General features: G+C 49.1%; 6 protein-coding genes across 6 annotated transcripts; 4 read left to right on the top strand and 2 right to left on the bottom strand.

Moving 5' to 3' along the window:
* Positions 1 to 1138: 1138 nt before the first annotated feature.
* COCVIDRAFT_46830 (hypothetical protein) lies at positions 1139 to 1417 on the top strand (the record flags this gene model as incomplete). Its single annotated transcript, XM_014694753.1, has 1 exon — positions 1139 to 1417. A coding segment is annotated over one exon (279 nt), but the record flags the coding sequence as incomplete, so codon positions are not given.
* A 648-nt stretch (positions 1418 to 2065) lies between these two features.
* On the bottom strand, positions 2066 to 2404 carry COCVIDRAFT_116011 (hypothetical protein; the record flags this gene model as incomplete). Its single annotated transcript, XM_014694752.1, has 1 exon — positions 2066 to 2404. A coding segment is annotated over one exon (339 nt), but the record flags the coding sequence as incomplete, so codon positions are not given.
* Positions 2405 to 3987: 1583 nt separating this feature from the next.
* Positions 3988 to 7254, bottom strand: COCVIDRAFT_31968 (hypothetical protein; the record flags this gene model as incomplete). Its single annotated transcript, XM_014694751.1, has 1 exon — positions 3988 to 7254. The coding sequence occupies one exon, from the start codon at positions 7252 to 7254 to the stop codon at positions 3988 to 3990; it is 3267 nt and encodes a 1088-aa protein (XP_014550237.1).
* Positions 7255 to 7828: 574 nt separating this feature from the next.
* On the top strand, positions 7829 to 8038 carry COCVIDRAFT_116009 (hypothetical protein; the record flags this gene model as incomplete). The annotated part of the gene is made up of 1 exon (XM_014694750.1): positions 7829 to 8038. The coding sequence occupies one exon, from the start codon at positions 7829 to 7831 to the stop codon at positions 8036 to 8038; it is 210 nt and encodes a 69-aa protein (XP_014550236.1).
* A 1632-nt stretch (positions 8039 to 9670) lies between these two features.
* Positions 9671 to 9973, top strand: COCVIDRAFT_116019 (hypothetical protein; the record flags this gene model as incomplete). The annotated part of the gene is made up of 1 exon (XM_014694749.1): positions 9671 to 9973. A coding segment is annotated over one exon (303 nt), but the record flags the coding sequence as incomplete, so codon positions are not given.
* A 138-nt stretch (positions 9974 to 10111) lies between these two features.
* On the top strand, positions 10112 to 10294 carry COCVIDRAFT_66799 (hypothetical protein; the record flags this gene model as incomplete). Its single annotated transcript, XM_014694748.1, has 1 exon — positions 10112 to 10294. A coding segment is annotated over one exon (183 nt), but the record flags the coding sequence as incomplete, so codon positions are not given.
* Positions 10295 to 12980: the final 2686 nt, after the last annotated feature.

Below are 12980 nucleotides of genomic sequence, written 5' to 3'. Positions count from 1 at the left end.
AAGACAATCAGATCAGTAACGGCGGTAGGGACTCACAGAGGCATATGGGAGTGCTTTGGTCCACAAGTAACCTTGATCGAATTGACACCTATAGGCCTTGCACGAAAGGATATCAAGAATCTACAGAATAACTAAGGCTATCATACTATCTTTATACCCTCTGGTCTAGACCCTGTTCGAAACAAGTCCGGTACTAGTCCAGATCCAACCAGCTGGGGTAATATCCAGGTGAAGGAGTTGGAACTTCGTTACACTATCAGGATCTTTTCTAAAGCTCCTCTTCGATCTATGTCGCGGAGAACTATGATACAAGATGGTAATCGAGAGCGAATTACGCTGATAGCTTATATTTCCGCCGATAGGTCTGATCTAGAACTAGTGGTTATCTACTCAAGCCAATCTTGATCGACCCAAAGCTCGGGGTTGCAAGGCTTTGATCCAGAGATCCACTCCGCCTGAATCACCACATCGGCTACCGGCTGGTCGAACGATAGTATCGGGCTCCGGCGGCTCAAACATGTGTTTGATCCTGCTACCAAGCCTAAAACTCGATCGTCTCACTGATTGTTCTTCATGGATGGGCATCACTCTCATCTCACAATGGATTTTGTTAACTATTGTGATCAGAATAAGATCTTAATTGCAGTATATCCACTTCATGCGACACATACGTTACAACCGCTCTCCGTTGGGCTGTTAAAGCCGCTCTCCACTGCCTATTCGAACGAGCTATGGAGCTTTATGGATAGCTGCCAACGGGCTACTGCCTATTACCAAACCCCATTTCTCCCCACTGTTCTGAAACGCCTAGCACGCCTAGCACGCCTCATTTAAGAAATTGACGGTCTTCCAAGCCTTTGAAGCTACCGGTATATCGCCGTTCAACTCAGAAGTGGTACTCCAGAAGGTCAAAGATGCACCTGCTAATAACCATAGAGAAAAAAACAGAGATGTGTACTCCTGATTGGAGAACAGTTCGGTAGCTGATCGATAGCGCTGTTAACCAGAAACAGAGCAGAACAATCTTGGCGCTCAATTGAATAGGTAAGGAGCTATCTGCCGATGCAACGCTTCTACGGCGTGAAAATGAGCAGCTTTGAGGGCTATGATCGATGAGAGATAGCGGAAGTAGTAATAGCAGCCTGGCATACTCAAACTATCGGAATATTACCATGGTGGAGCTGATTTCTGGTCGCCCCGGAGGGTGCAAGAAGCTCGCAGCCTCTACGAGCAGAAACAGCGTGATCGTGAGAAGTCACAACACCAAAAATCTATCGATATGAAGGTCCTAGAAGAGACAAAATTGCCTAAAGCCCGAGAACTAGATGTGCGGCGTCACGCGCTAGGTACAGTACTGCGGGCGAAGCAGAAAGCTGATGAAGCTGATGAGCGAGCTGCTCGCCAAGTTGCCCGTAGAGCGGCAAGACAACTAGAGCAAGCTCCCAAAACTTCCTAGAAGGGTAAGAAAAGAAGCTTCAAAGCCCTTACAGAGCCTGCATAAAAAATAATCAGTGGTAGTCATGATGGTGGTGGGTAGACGCTGGATCGCTCAGCAGCTCCACCAATACTGTGACCAAAGCGCGGCTGCAATATCAAGTTACCCGCGAAATATCGATAGAAATATAAGCCAATTGCAGTATCATTTCTAACTATATCACAGCAGCAAGAAATTTCACAATAACGTCTATTTTGTGCGGCTCTACGGCCTTAACTTCATGGTGGTTTTGGTGGGGTGGATCAACATCTACACCGCGTCGGCTGTCCACCAAGCCTGCCAGCAGAGCGTAGCTATGGAAATCACGGCTGAAACCGAGGACTAAATCAAATCAAATAAAATCAATCATCCTTAGCTTCGCCAGCCTGCTCAGCGCTTCGACCATTACTGCTAGCTCTTCCAAGTAAGGATTCTATTCTTCTCTCTTGCCCAGTTTAGGCAATGGAGAAAAATCGTGTTTTGTTATTCTGTAACTACGTAAACAACAACCTTAGCTTACACAGGTCTTTTAGCTGCTGCTCGTAGCATCTCGTAACAGCAAATTTATAGAGATATTTAGCGATAACCAGTTTACATCTCGCCGCCTACTTGCTTCCCTACTTCGATGGCACAAGTAGTATTCCCTTTGCACTGAGACCGAGCCATCGCCCATTCATTTACTAAATCAAACCGGCGACAAGAGTGTTGGTGTGACTTAATGAGCATAGTGTTTGGGTCATTCTCGGGGTTGAAATATAACATAGGTGTCAGGTCAGATTGACATTGAGCAGCCTGTCGTAACATGTCAATGCAATGGTCGAGGTGATTTAGATGTTCCTTTGTCGGAGCCCCGTAAACATGTTGGTATGCTGCGCGGCGTAGTGCGTTAATGCAGTGAAGGTAGTGGTATACTTGCAAACTAACCAAATGAAAATGTTAGCAACGTCTATTTTTACTAGAAATAAGGCATGAGGTTCAGCCAAGTTTGGTATAAAACTGACCCGGCGACCCAGAGGTTGTCTTGCTTGGTAGTGCTGTTTTTATACTCGCCAATCTCGTCCTCTTTTAGGTAAAGGACAGTTGCTAGTGAGAAGAGCAATGAGCATAGGCCTGAGTAATTGATTCTGGAAAGTCTTGCTTACGGGAAACTAATATCCTCCAAGCATTGTCAATCTCCTCTGTTGGTTCACCTACATAAGACGACGTAGGTAATGTAGAGAACGATGTTCCTTCAGGCTGATTGAATATCTCAGTAGAGATTCTAATGGTTCGAAACGTAGCGGCTGATTTTCTAGTTAGCGATTGGATGAATACGGTAGATCAATGTTGTTTGTCATACCAAGCTCAGTAGCTGAGAACCCAAGCTCAAACCCGCCGTTTCTCGTGCCCAAACTCTCCCGCCGTAAAAGGACGATGAGCATACCGAGTGTAACAAGCCATAAACTGGAATTAATCGCTATCCATAATCGCCTTTGAACTCCTTTGAAACCCTTAGCATTATTCGTTCTAAGTGCAAGGTACCGTTCTTTGTGATATTCATCACTATTTCTGTCAGTTGAACTTGAATCTACTCGGCTATATGCTGCTGAGCTCATTGTGTTTGGTATCAAAAGAAAAACAACTGAAATAAAAACTCTTGCAAAATATGTAGCAAGATATAATCACAGTTACTTTAGAGCAAGACTAGATTATGAGACATTGAATGATGGATTTAATTAACGTCTTGCTATGTACAAACCATGAGAAAAGCCTCACGGACAAATCAATGAATATTCGTAGTCTCCTCGGATGTTTATCGGATATTCTCCACTAAACGCATAAGTTACTTGCAAAGCTTAGCTATGCCACTACAATCAAATCCAAATGCTAACGCCCGTTGAAGAAGTATAGATCTTATCGCGGGGCTCTTCGCTGGAGTAGTAAATAGATACTCGCAGATATTTTCTAAATGTATAACGTAGTTTACAAGCGAGTCGCGCACCCCACCAACTTTACTCACCTCTCTTACTACAACGTGCAATGGCTCAACGTAACGTTACTCAATTATCTTCAAACGAAGCAGATATTCAGCTTGCTATTTCAGCTATTTCAGCTAATCAAATTAAGACTAATCGACACGCTGCTGCTATCTATCAAGTTCCTGAATCCACCCTGTGTGACCGACGCGCTGGCAGGCCTGCCCGACGCGAGTGCCAACCCAACTCAAAGGAACTCACTAAAAAGTCCGTCCCTGTGTGACGAAAAACCCCGTGTGCCGAAAATGACCAATCGGATCGCAAGGGTCGTAGAGAAATGCATGCTCCTTGCGCTCCGATTGGTCATTTTCGGCACACGGGGTTTTTCGTCACACAGGGACGGACTTTACCTTCAGAGCTGTTTATATGAGTTTTTCCTATAGCTAGCCGTATGGGCATGACCCTCGGTTCTTTCATAACTGCCTAGAACCTTAATAAGAAAAAAAAGGTAGGTATCTAAAGGTAGAGTACGCGAACGCTTGGTAAAGGACGCGGCTTTCAAATCCTCTCCAATCCAAATATGAAGGCAGCATCCCCTTGCTCGTGCTCCCCCATATCTGCAAGCGGCGCGTACCTAACGTCCCCTTTGCCTTTCTTCCTCGCCACTGCACTCTCCTTGGTCCAATCAATCAATCCTCCAAGCCAGCCTCGCTTTTCCACCCCCAATCGCTCAGCCTCGACCTCGCCCTCCGGAACTTCAGCTGAGGGGTCTAGCAGCGCAACCTTCATCCAGCTAGGCCGCCTCCAGAGCTTCAAGAGCAAGGAGGAGGCGATGACAGAGACAGACGAGCAGGCCATGGCAGCACCAGCAGCCATGGGATGCAAATTAATGCCCCAGGGCAGGAAAAAGCCCATGGCGAAGGGGAGCCCGATGACGTTGTACATACACGCCCAAGCCAGGTTCATCTTGATGCGCTTAAATATGGCTTTGCTGAGGCACAGGCTGGCCGGGATGACGAGCATGTCTGTGGTAGACATTAGAACCACCGAGGCGGCTTCCATGGCGACATCCGTGCCGGTGGAGAGTGCGATGCCAACATCTGCAGATGCGAGAGCAGGCGAATCGTTTATGCCGTCCCCGACCATTCCGACCACTTTGCCACACGACTGGAGATGGGCGACAAAAGCCTTCTTGTCTCCAGGCTGAGCGGAGGCGTATACATCATTCGATTCAATGCCGACTGCTGCTGCGACGATGAGCGCGGACGGCGACCTATCACCTGTAACGATCGAGCATTTTATACCAAGACGGCGAAGAGCGAGGACGGCGGCGCGAGCCGAGGGCTTGACGGTGTCTGAAAGAGACAGCGTGCCGGTGTATGTCTTATCAATGGCGGTATGGATGGTAGTCAGTCCCGCTGAACGTGTTTGGTAGTCTCCAGGAAGAGGGCTAGGAGTGCTGCCAGCGATGGGCCATTCGGCAACTTCAGGAACGGTGACGCCTTCGGAGCGCAGATATGAAGCGTTTCCGATCAGAACCCAATAGCGGGTACGTTCGCGGGAGAGAGCTACTTCGACTGACGCAGAAATACCTTTTCCTACAATGGCTTCGAAGTCACTGATATTACCGTCGAGGGCGTCTCCATCCCCGAGTCGCAGTTGTTCTTTGGCTGCGCGAACAAGGGCCTTTGCGATGGGATGTTCCGAGCCCAGCTCAGCGAGGCCAATAAGAGTCCACCAGAGGCTCCTCTTGTGCTTGTCTGCATCCCATCCACCCCTGATGTCGGTTTTGAAGACATTCATCTTTCCGACGGTCAACGTCCCAGTCTTGTCGAAAACGATGTGGTTGACCTTGCTGGCCGTCTCGAGAGCAGCACCTCCCTTGACCAAGATGCCTTGCTCGGCGCCAACGCCCGTGCCGACCATGACAGCCGTGGGAGTAGCGAGGCCAAGGGCGCATGGGCAGGCAAAGACAGTGACGGCGATCCAGAGCTTGACACAAACCATGAGCTTGCCGCCACTAGCATGGTCGAGAAAGACCTTGGGAGGGTTGGGTAGAGTGTAGCCGAGAAGCATCCAAGTAACAAAGGTTGTGAGCCCAAGCGTGATGATGATGGAAACGAAGTATCCGGCGATGATATCAGCCAAACGCTGGATGGGTGCGCGGCTCGTCTGAGCTTCCTGCACGAGGCGGACGATATGGCTCAGCTGGGTGTCACGACCAGCGCGAGTGACTACAAAGTCGATGCGTCCTGCTCCGTTGACGGCGCCGGCCATGAGATATGAGCCCTTCTTTTTCTGAACAGGCATCGCTTCACCAGTGACCATGCTCTCATCTACATAAGACTCCCCTCGCGTGACAATGCCATCAGCGGGAATCTTATCTCCAGGTCGCAGGATGACCACGTCACCCTGCTCAATGAGGTCGGTGGCAATGGTCTTTTCCTCGATGGCGTTGCTGCTCTCCGCTGCATCGCACGTGTCGCGGGATTCAGACAGGTTCCAGGCTTCAGCGGCTTTTGTAGCGGCGATCGGATCCCCGTAGATGGTAGTCGTAGAAGGAGTCAGAGACATGAGTTTTGAGAGTGCCTTTGATGTTTTTCCCTTGGCTCGGTTCTCAAGGTATCGACCCATGGAGATGAAGGTGATCAGCATGGTGCTGGTGTCGAACAGGGTTGCAGGCTTGGAGTGAGGGTGTAGGAGCAGTGAAACCAGCATTGAGGCGCAGCTGAAGAAGAAAGCAGCTGAAGTTCCCAGTACGACCAACACATCCATAGTAGGCGAACCATGCCGGAGAGACTTGTATGCAGAGACGTAGAACCGCCCACCGATGCCAAATTGAACAGGAACGGTCAGCCCCAGGCAGACTAGATCGCCAAGATAGATCCCAGGCATAATTTTGATCCTACCATAGTCGAGGGAAGGCAGGAGCATGGGAAAGACCATGCTGGTGAGGAAGACAGGGAGCGCAAAGCATGCAGACACTTGGACGGCCCGTCTCCACTGCCGGATTTCCTTGGTCTTTGCAAGTGACTCGATTTGGGCGTTGCTGTCATTAAAATCCGCTAACAGAGCGCCGTAGCCAGCTGCTTCCACAGCCTCCACAACTGCACGAAGTCCAATTACGTGCGGATCCCGCCGGGCTGTAGCTCGACAGGCATGGAAGTCGACAGACGCAGCAGTGATGCCAGGCATCGCTTTCAACGACAACTCGAGCTCCTCTGCAGCTTTTGGGTTGGGCATGCCGTAGATGTTAAGGGCTACCGATTCACAATTGGTCGACGCCCGCTGCAGATCTTCACCGACAGATGAAATCACACTCGCATCAAAACCCCGGTTTTCGATGATTTGCACAATGTGCTCGGCCGTAAGCTTTGTCGGGTCATGCGCAATTACTGCGCGCTCAGCGAGCAAGCTAATGTTAAATCGGTACACGCCCTTGACACCCTCGAAGCCGCTCTCTACCGCCGATGTGCAAGCACCGCACGTCATACCACCTACACTGACTGTAGTAGTAAATTTCTGCTTCCCTCCCAAAATCTCACCCTTGCCTTCTTTGTCATTGTGCGCCACTGAGTCTACAAGCGCCGCATCGAAACCAACGCGTTTTATCATCTCCACTAGCGTTGCGGCGGATTGTATTGTTGTGTCATGCTCTATTGTGGCGCGCTCAAAAAGCAAGGAGATAGTAACCGACTTCACCCCCTCTATATTCTTGAATGCGCCCTCGACTGCGGATGTGCAGGCTCCGCATGTCATTCCTCGCACTGTAAGGGTGGTCGTCGCCATGTGCGCCATTGCGCGGTTGGCTATCAGAGAAGCCATGTCTGGGGCTACTTAGGACGTCCTGGGAAATCCTCCCGATGCAGAGCGTCAACGGTTGGAATTATATACGTGGTCAGGTAAAGCGTTGGAGAGCGTGCTGCCTTGTGCAGCAAGCTGTGTGGTTGGATTCGATATTGACAGCAATATGCAATGAAAGGAAGGAAGGCTTGTGTCATTAATATACCATGGTGGGGAGGACCAATCCGCCTCGAAAAGATGTGTTTAGTATGAGCAGCCGTTCTGGAGCTGGATCTGAAGGCAGTACTTGTAGCTCATATGTATACGTGCTAGTCTCAACGGACAGGGGTGCATGTAAACCGACAGGATCGCCCGGATAGTGGGGTGAACTGATGCTACGGCGAGGAATCCTCCGCTTGGTGCTCGACCGAAGGGAAAAGCCGAATACGAAGACAGATAACTCGATACCCCATGCGCGCAGGAGTAGGATGTAAGACGTACCAGGAGAGGCTGCCAGACTCGCCTATAATCCAGCGGAAAGCTGCCGCATGGCCACATCCAGAGATTTATTAAGTAACTGCCGAATATCTGGTGATAACCCGTTTTGGGAGTCGACATGGATAATAATTCCGAGAAAATTGACTCGGGAATTTGTTGGAATTTTCGGAGGTGCCCGTCAAAAGTCTTTGCCCACCTTGGCGGGCAGGGGTTTCTAAGCTATTCCCAATTTGAGCCATCCTCCGAAAGCTCTGGCTCTGGCTTCCTAAGCCGCCTACCCTCCTTATACTCGTTGCCGCCTTTCAGCTCAATAATCTGTTTAATATGATATGGAGTTCGCTCAATTCAAGCCTGTATCTTCTCCTGAGGTAGGTCTCTCCAGCACTGCAGCCATGCCCGTATTCCCTCTGCTCTATTCTTAGGCGCCCCCTCTTAGTAGTAGCTCTTTTCATCCATGGCCAGCAAGGCTCAATCACATTCAAGTCAGGCGAGTTCCCACACCAGAGCATCTTCTCAACATCGTGAAGACTGTAAATATAGCTTTGGACATAGTGGTCGTGAGAAGGCGCCTTATCTTTCTGTACGACTGTTCCAGGCCGATCAGCCTTACATTCTTTTGCAAAAGGAATCAGCTTTAGTAGAAGGATAATTGCCTGGTATCGATACCAGTCAATTCCTGAGCCATTGCGTCGGCTAAGCTTTCCTGTCTTCGTGTTCCACTTCCACTGAGGCTGTCGGCCAGGCTTATTCCAGAGGTTAAGACGACGCATACCATTTTCAAGCTCCCATTCAGCCTTCTCAATAGGCTCAAGCTTCTCGTTTAGTTCATCTATCCAAGTAATAGCAGCCTCCTTCTCTTTATTTGTTTCTGGCGTCCAGCAATGGCAGGGGTCCTTCTTATCGTACGAGAAACAGCCCCAAAACATAAACTTAGAACAGCCTTTCCATCTCTCGCGAATACAGCTCCGTAGGAAGGCCTCATCTGCTCTTCTTCATATTCGGTATCCACCACGTCTATGATTAAAGACAACAGAGGTTTCGTCTGACCAGATAACATTCTTCCAGTCCTCAAGCGTCCAGTTTGTGTGCTTCTGGCACCACCTATATCGTTCCTCCCTCATCTGTTTCGTCAACCCAGGCTTCCTCGTCGGCTTGATCTTCCTGAAGCCTTGCTCTCTTAAGACTCGCCTGACTGTAGATGCCGAGACATTGAATCCTTGTTGGCTTAGCAGGCCAGCAATGTCAGCACAAGACTTTTCTCGCCCATATCGATCGGTGCGTACAGTATATACTACTTGCTGAGAGACTGTAGACCGCTTAGATGGCCGCCCAGATCGATGGGCATCTTCAAGGTGCTTATCTTCAAGCTGTAGTGGCCGGAGGCCTGGATCAAAGCCTCGCTCAATTGCTCGCGCGTAGATAGAATTGATCGTACGCTTCTCAACCCCACTCAACTGCTACAAAACGGCTAGAAGGACATGGCAAGAGCGGTAGCTTTGGATCTATTGCTGAAATCATTCCAGTATTTGAAGTACTACTCAGCAAGTTCGAAGAGAAACTCCAGAACTACGACGCTGTTGATCACTGTCAACACAACGAGGCACCCGAAGACCATCTTGCGATCAACCTCCGCGCTGCTCTTGTCAAGGCGCGCAGCTATCACAGCAAGCTCGATCGCTCCCCAGCTTACTATACTCCAACAATACTCCACCCTCGCTACAAGTCTTTTTACGACTCTGTGTGGGCAGAGAAACCAGAGTGGCTCTCGCTTAACAACCGCAATTTTTATGCTTTATGGGCAGAATACAACACCACGCCAAAGCCTCAAGCACGCCTACAGAAGCTCTCTAACGACCTCGACGACGCGATTGATAGCCTCTGCATCCCTAAGAGAGCACCTAACAATATAGATGAGAATGAATACACAAGGTGGAAGACCTGCGAGCCGGTGGCAGAGAAGGACTCACCTAACGCGCTTAATCCAACACAATATTGGATAGGGCTTCGCGAGCAATATCCCAACCTTAGCAGACTTGCGCTTGATATACTCTCTATCCCAGCCTCAAGCTGTGAGAGTGAGCGCATATTTAGTGAGCTAGGTGATCTTCTCGAACCTCGTCGGCGTAATATTAGTCCGCAACTTCTGGCAGCAATACAGTGTGTGAGAAGGTGGAAAAGAGCTGGGCTTAGCGATAACCAGGCTGCTGAAAATTCAACTATTACTGATAAAGAGACAGAGCTCTTGTATGATATTAGTACATAGGACAACGAACTCAACACTATGTAAAACTTTAGTATAGGCATATACACCAATCAAGCGAGTTTCAAACAAGCAAGCGCAAGCTAAGCGGCCTCCTCTAAGTTAGCAAGCAAGCGAACATACAAGCCTCGCACTTGCTTGCTTGCTTGTTCCCAAGTATGTGGATCGAGAGCATACGTCCCAGTCAAGAACGTGAGAGATCGGCCAGCACGGGCAAAGCTACACGACAAAGCGCTCATGGGATGGCTGATAGGGACTGAAGGGACAAACATCTACAAGGTCTGGATACCAGCGTCCAACCGAGTCATCACATCGAGAGACGTAAAGACAGATGAGAAAGTTTATTACCACCCAAATCAGCCTCCAGCAGCCCCTCAAAGCGACCGTGTACTAGTCAATATGCTCAACGAGATCGACGAAGCAGATAACGACAGTGGTGTCGACGCAGGCGAAACGGCAATTCCAGAGCTAGAAGCACCAACAAATGTCGTACACCTAGACTCGTTATTGACGTCCAAACAAGACGTCATAATGCAAGTACAACAAGGGGCAATTAAGAAGACTACTACGCTGGCACCTAAGACGCAGGACGTTCCCGCAATAAGAAATAGGCATATCGACGCGACCATTCTCAAGAATCTACGATCGAGATCAGGGAGAAACGTACGGCTGTCACAGAAAGGTCAAGATGCGGTTAACAACCTTGAGAGGTACACTGCAAAGAAAGCACGACGACAAGCATACGCGCTACTGCTTGAACGATCAAAGCAAGGACAGCAAGTCGCGCATGCCTTTGCATCAGCACAGACAATTCGAACTCACCGGCAAGACTTGTCACCACCGCCAGAGTTCTGGCATCAACTGAAAAGACATGCCCAACGAAGAGAGTTCCGGCATGCCGCCGATGCTGAACTAGCATCGCTAAGATCTAAGAAAACATTCGAACTTGTAGATCGCCTAAAAGATAAGCAATTATTACCACTAAAGTGAGTGTTTACCTACAAGTTAGACGACGCTGGATACCTCAACCGCCATAAAGCACGAGTATGTGTGAGAGGTGATCTACAGCACAATGTCTCAGACGACATCTATGCAGCAACTGGCGCGTATCGCAGCCTGCGAATACTCATGGCTCTCGTAGCTGCATTCGGACTTCTTTACCACCAAACAGACTTTAAGAATGCTTTCACTAATGCAGAGATGGACGAAGAGGTATACACCACATGTCCACCTGGTTAGAACCAACCAGTCAAAGTCTGGAAGCTTCGAAAAGCAATCTACGTGGACGATATGCTGATTATCGCACAACCGGAAAGTATCTATCTAGTTAAAGAACTCAAGCTAAGGCTAAACAGCAGGTACGGAATCAAAGATTTAGGAGAAGTAACGTCCTTCCTCAATATCAGCATTCTCCGCAACGCCAGGGACAAGAAGCTCTGGATCAGCCAACATGGATACATTGAGAAGATCTGTACCAAGTTCGGCATTGATGGACATGAGAGAGTAGCTACAACGCTTCTTCTATCGTCATATCGTCCACAGAAGCATGAGGGCCAAGCCTCAATGCAGCAAGTCACAGAGATGCAAGAAAAAGTAGGATCGATACTGTACGCAGCGGTAGTATCACGGCCAGACGTTGCTTTCGCAGCCAGCCAGTTGAGTCAGTTTACTATGAACCCTTCACCAGAGCACCTGCGCTACGCAAACCGAGTACTCTCATATCTCCATGCAACGAAATACTATGCCATCGAATTCTCGGGCTCAGCCAAAGACGCTGAAGTACAGACAGGCGATGAAGAAGTATGTGAGCTGTCAAGTGACGCCTCGTTCGCGGACGATCCAGAGACTCGAAAGTCGACGGAAGGATATCTCATGAAGCTATTCAAGGGACCGATTATATGGCAGTCATCCAAGCAGAAGACTATAACCACGTCAACTACTAAAGCTGAGCTTCTATCGCTGTCATACACAGCAAAGGAAACGATAGGCCTATACCGACTGTTCAAACAGATACAGTTCGATCCTGAACATCAACTAAGTATACTCTATGACAACCAACAAACAACAGGTCTAATCTAGAAGGATAGACCGCAGCTATCATTAAAACTCAAGCATATTAATATCCATAATCTGTGGTTAGTTACGCGATATGGCTAATAAACTCCTAGCTGCGCGCGGCGCTGGCCAGGTCGGCGCCCACTGGCCGCGCAACTTTGTCAAGCGTACAGACAGTCTTACAACGCGTTTTAATCGAGCGTACGATAGACAGAGAACTCTAGGTGAAGACCCAGTCTTAATAAAGGGCTGGTTTGAGCTTATAGAGCGGACAAAAGCCAAGTATGGCATCTGTGACGAGGACGTCTACAACTTTGACGAAGCCGGCTTTATGGTGGGCAAGATCACGACGCAGCTGGTCGTTACAGCGTCAGAAAGGAGAGGCCGGCCAAAGTCTGTTCAGCCAGGCAATCGTGAGTGGGTGACGTTGATCGCTGCGATCAACGCAGCTGGCTGGGCAGTCCCACCGTTTCTCATCTTTGCCGGCCAGCATCATCTATCTGCCTGGTACGAGGAGGCAGAGATCCCGCGCGACTGGGCGATCGCAGTTAGCGACAATGGCTGGACGAATGATGAGCTAGGTGTTGCATGGATAAAGCACTTCGATACCCACACGAAGACTCGCGTTGTCGGCACACGTCGCCTACTTATCCTTGACGGCCATGAGAGCCACCAGTCTCTCGAGTTTCAAGAGTTCTGTAAGGAGAACGATATATATACGCTTTATATAAGCTCGGACACCTAGTAATGGCCACACCCAGTAGTGGCCACCCCAATCAAAACAGCGTCACCAAACTTTGAAGCCAAATATCATAGCAACAATGATTAAATTCGCCACTTGCTACACATAGAATCAAAAGTAGCACTACTAGAAGCAATCTGTCTAGTTATAGTGGTTTTTCTTTGCTGCCGTCTAGTAGTTTTGACTGTTTCAGCCGCAGCAGCTTCTATCGCG

This window comes from Bipolaris victoriae (genome assembly GCF_000527765.1).
Source record: "Bipolaris victoriae FI3 unplaced genomic scaffold scaffold_223, whole genome shotgun sequence".
In the NCBI taxonomy this organism is placed as follows: Eukaryota; Fungi; Ascomycota; class Dothideomycetes; order Pleosporales; family Pleosporaceae; genus Bipolaris; species Bipolaris victoriae.
This window is presented reverse-complemented; position numbering and strand designations above follow the sequence as displayed.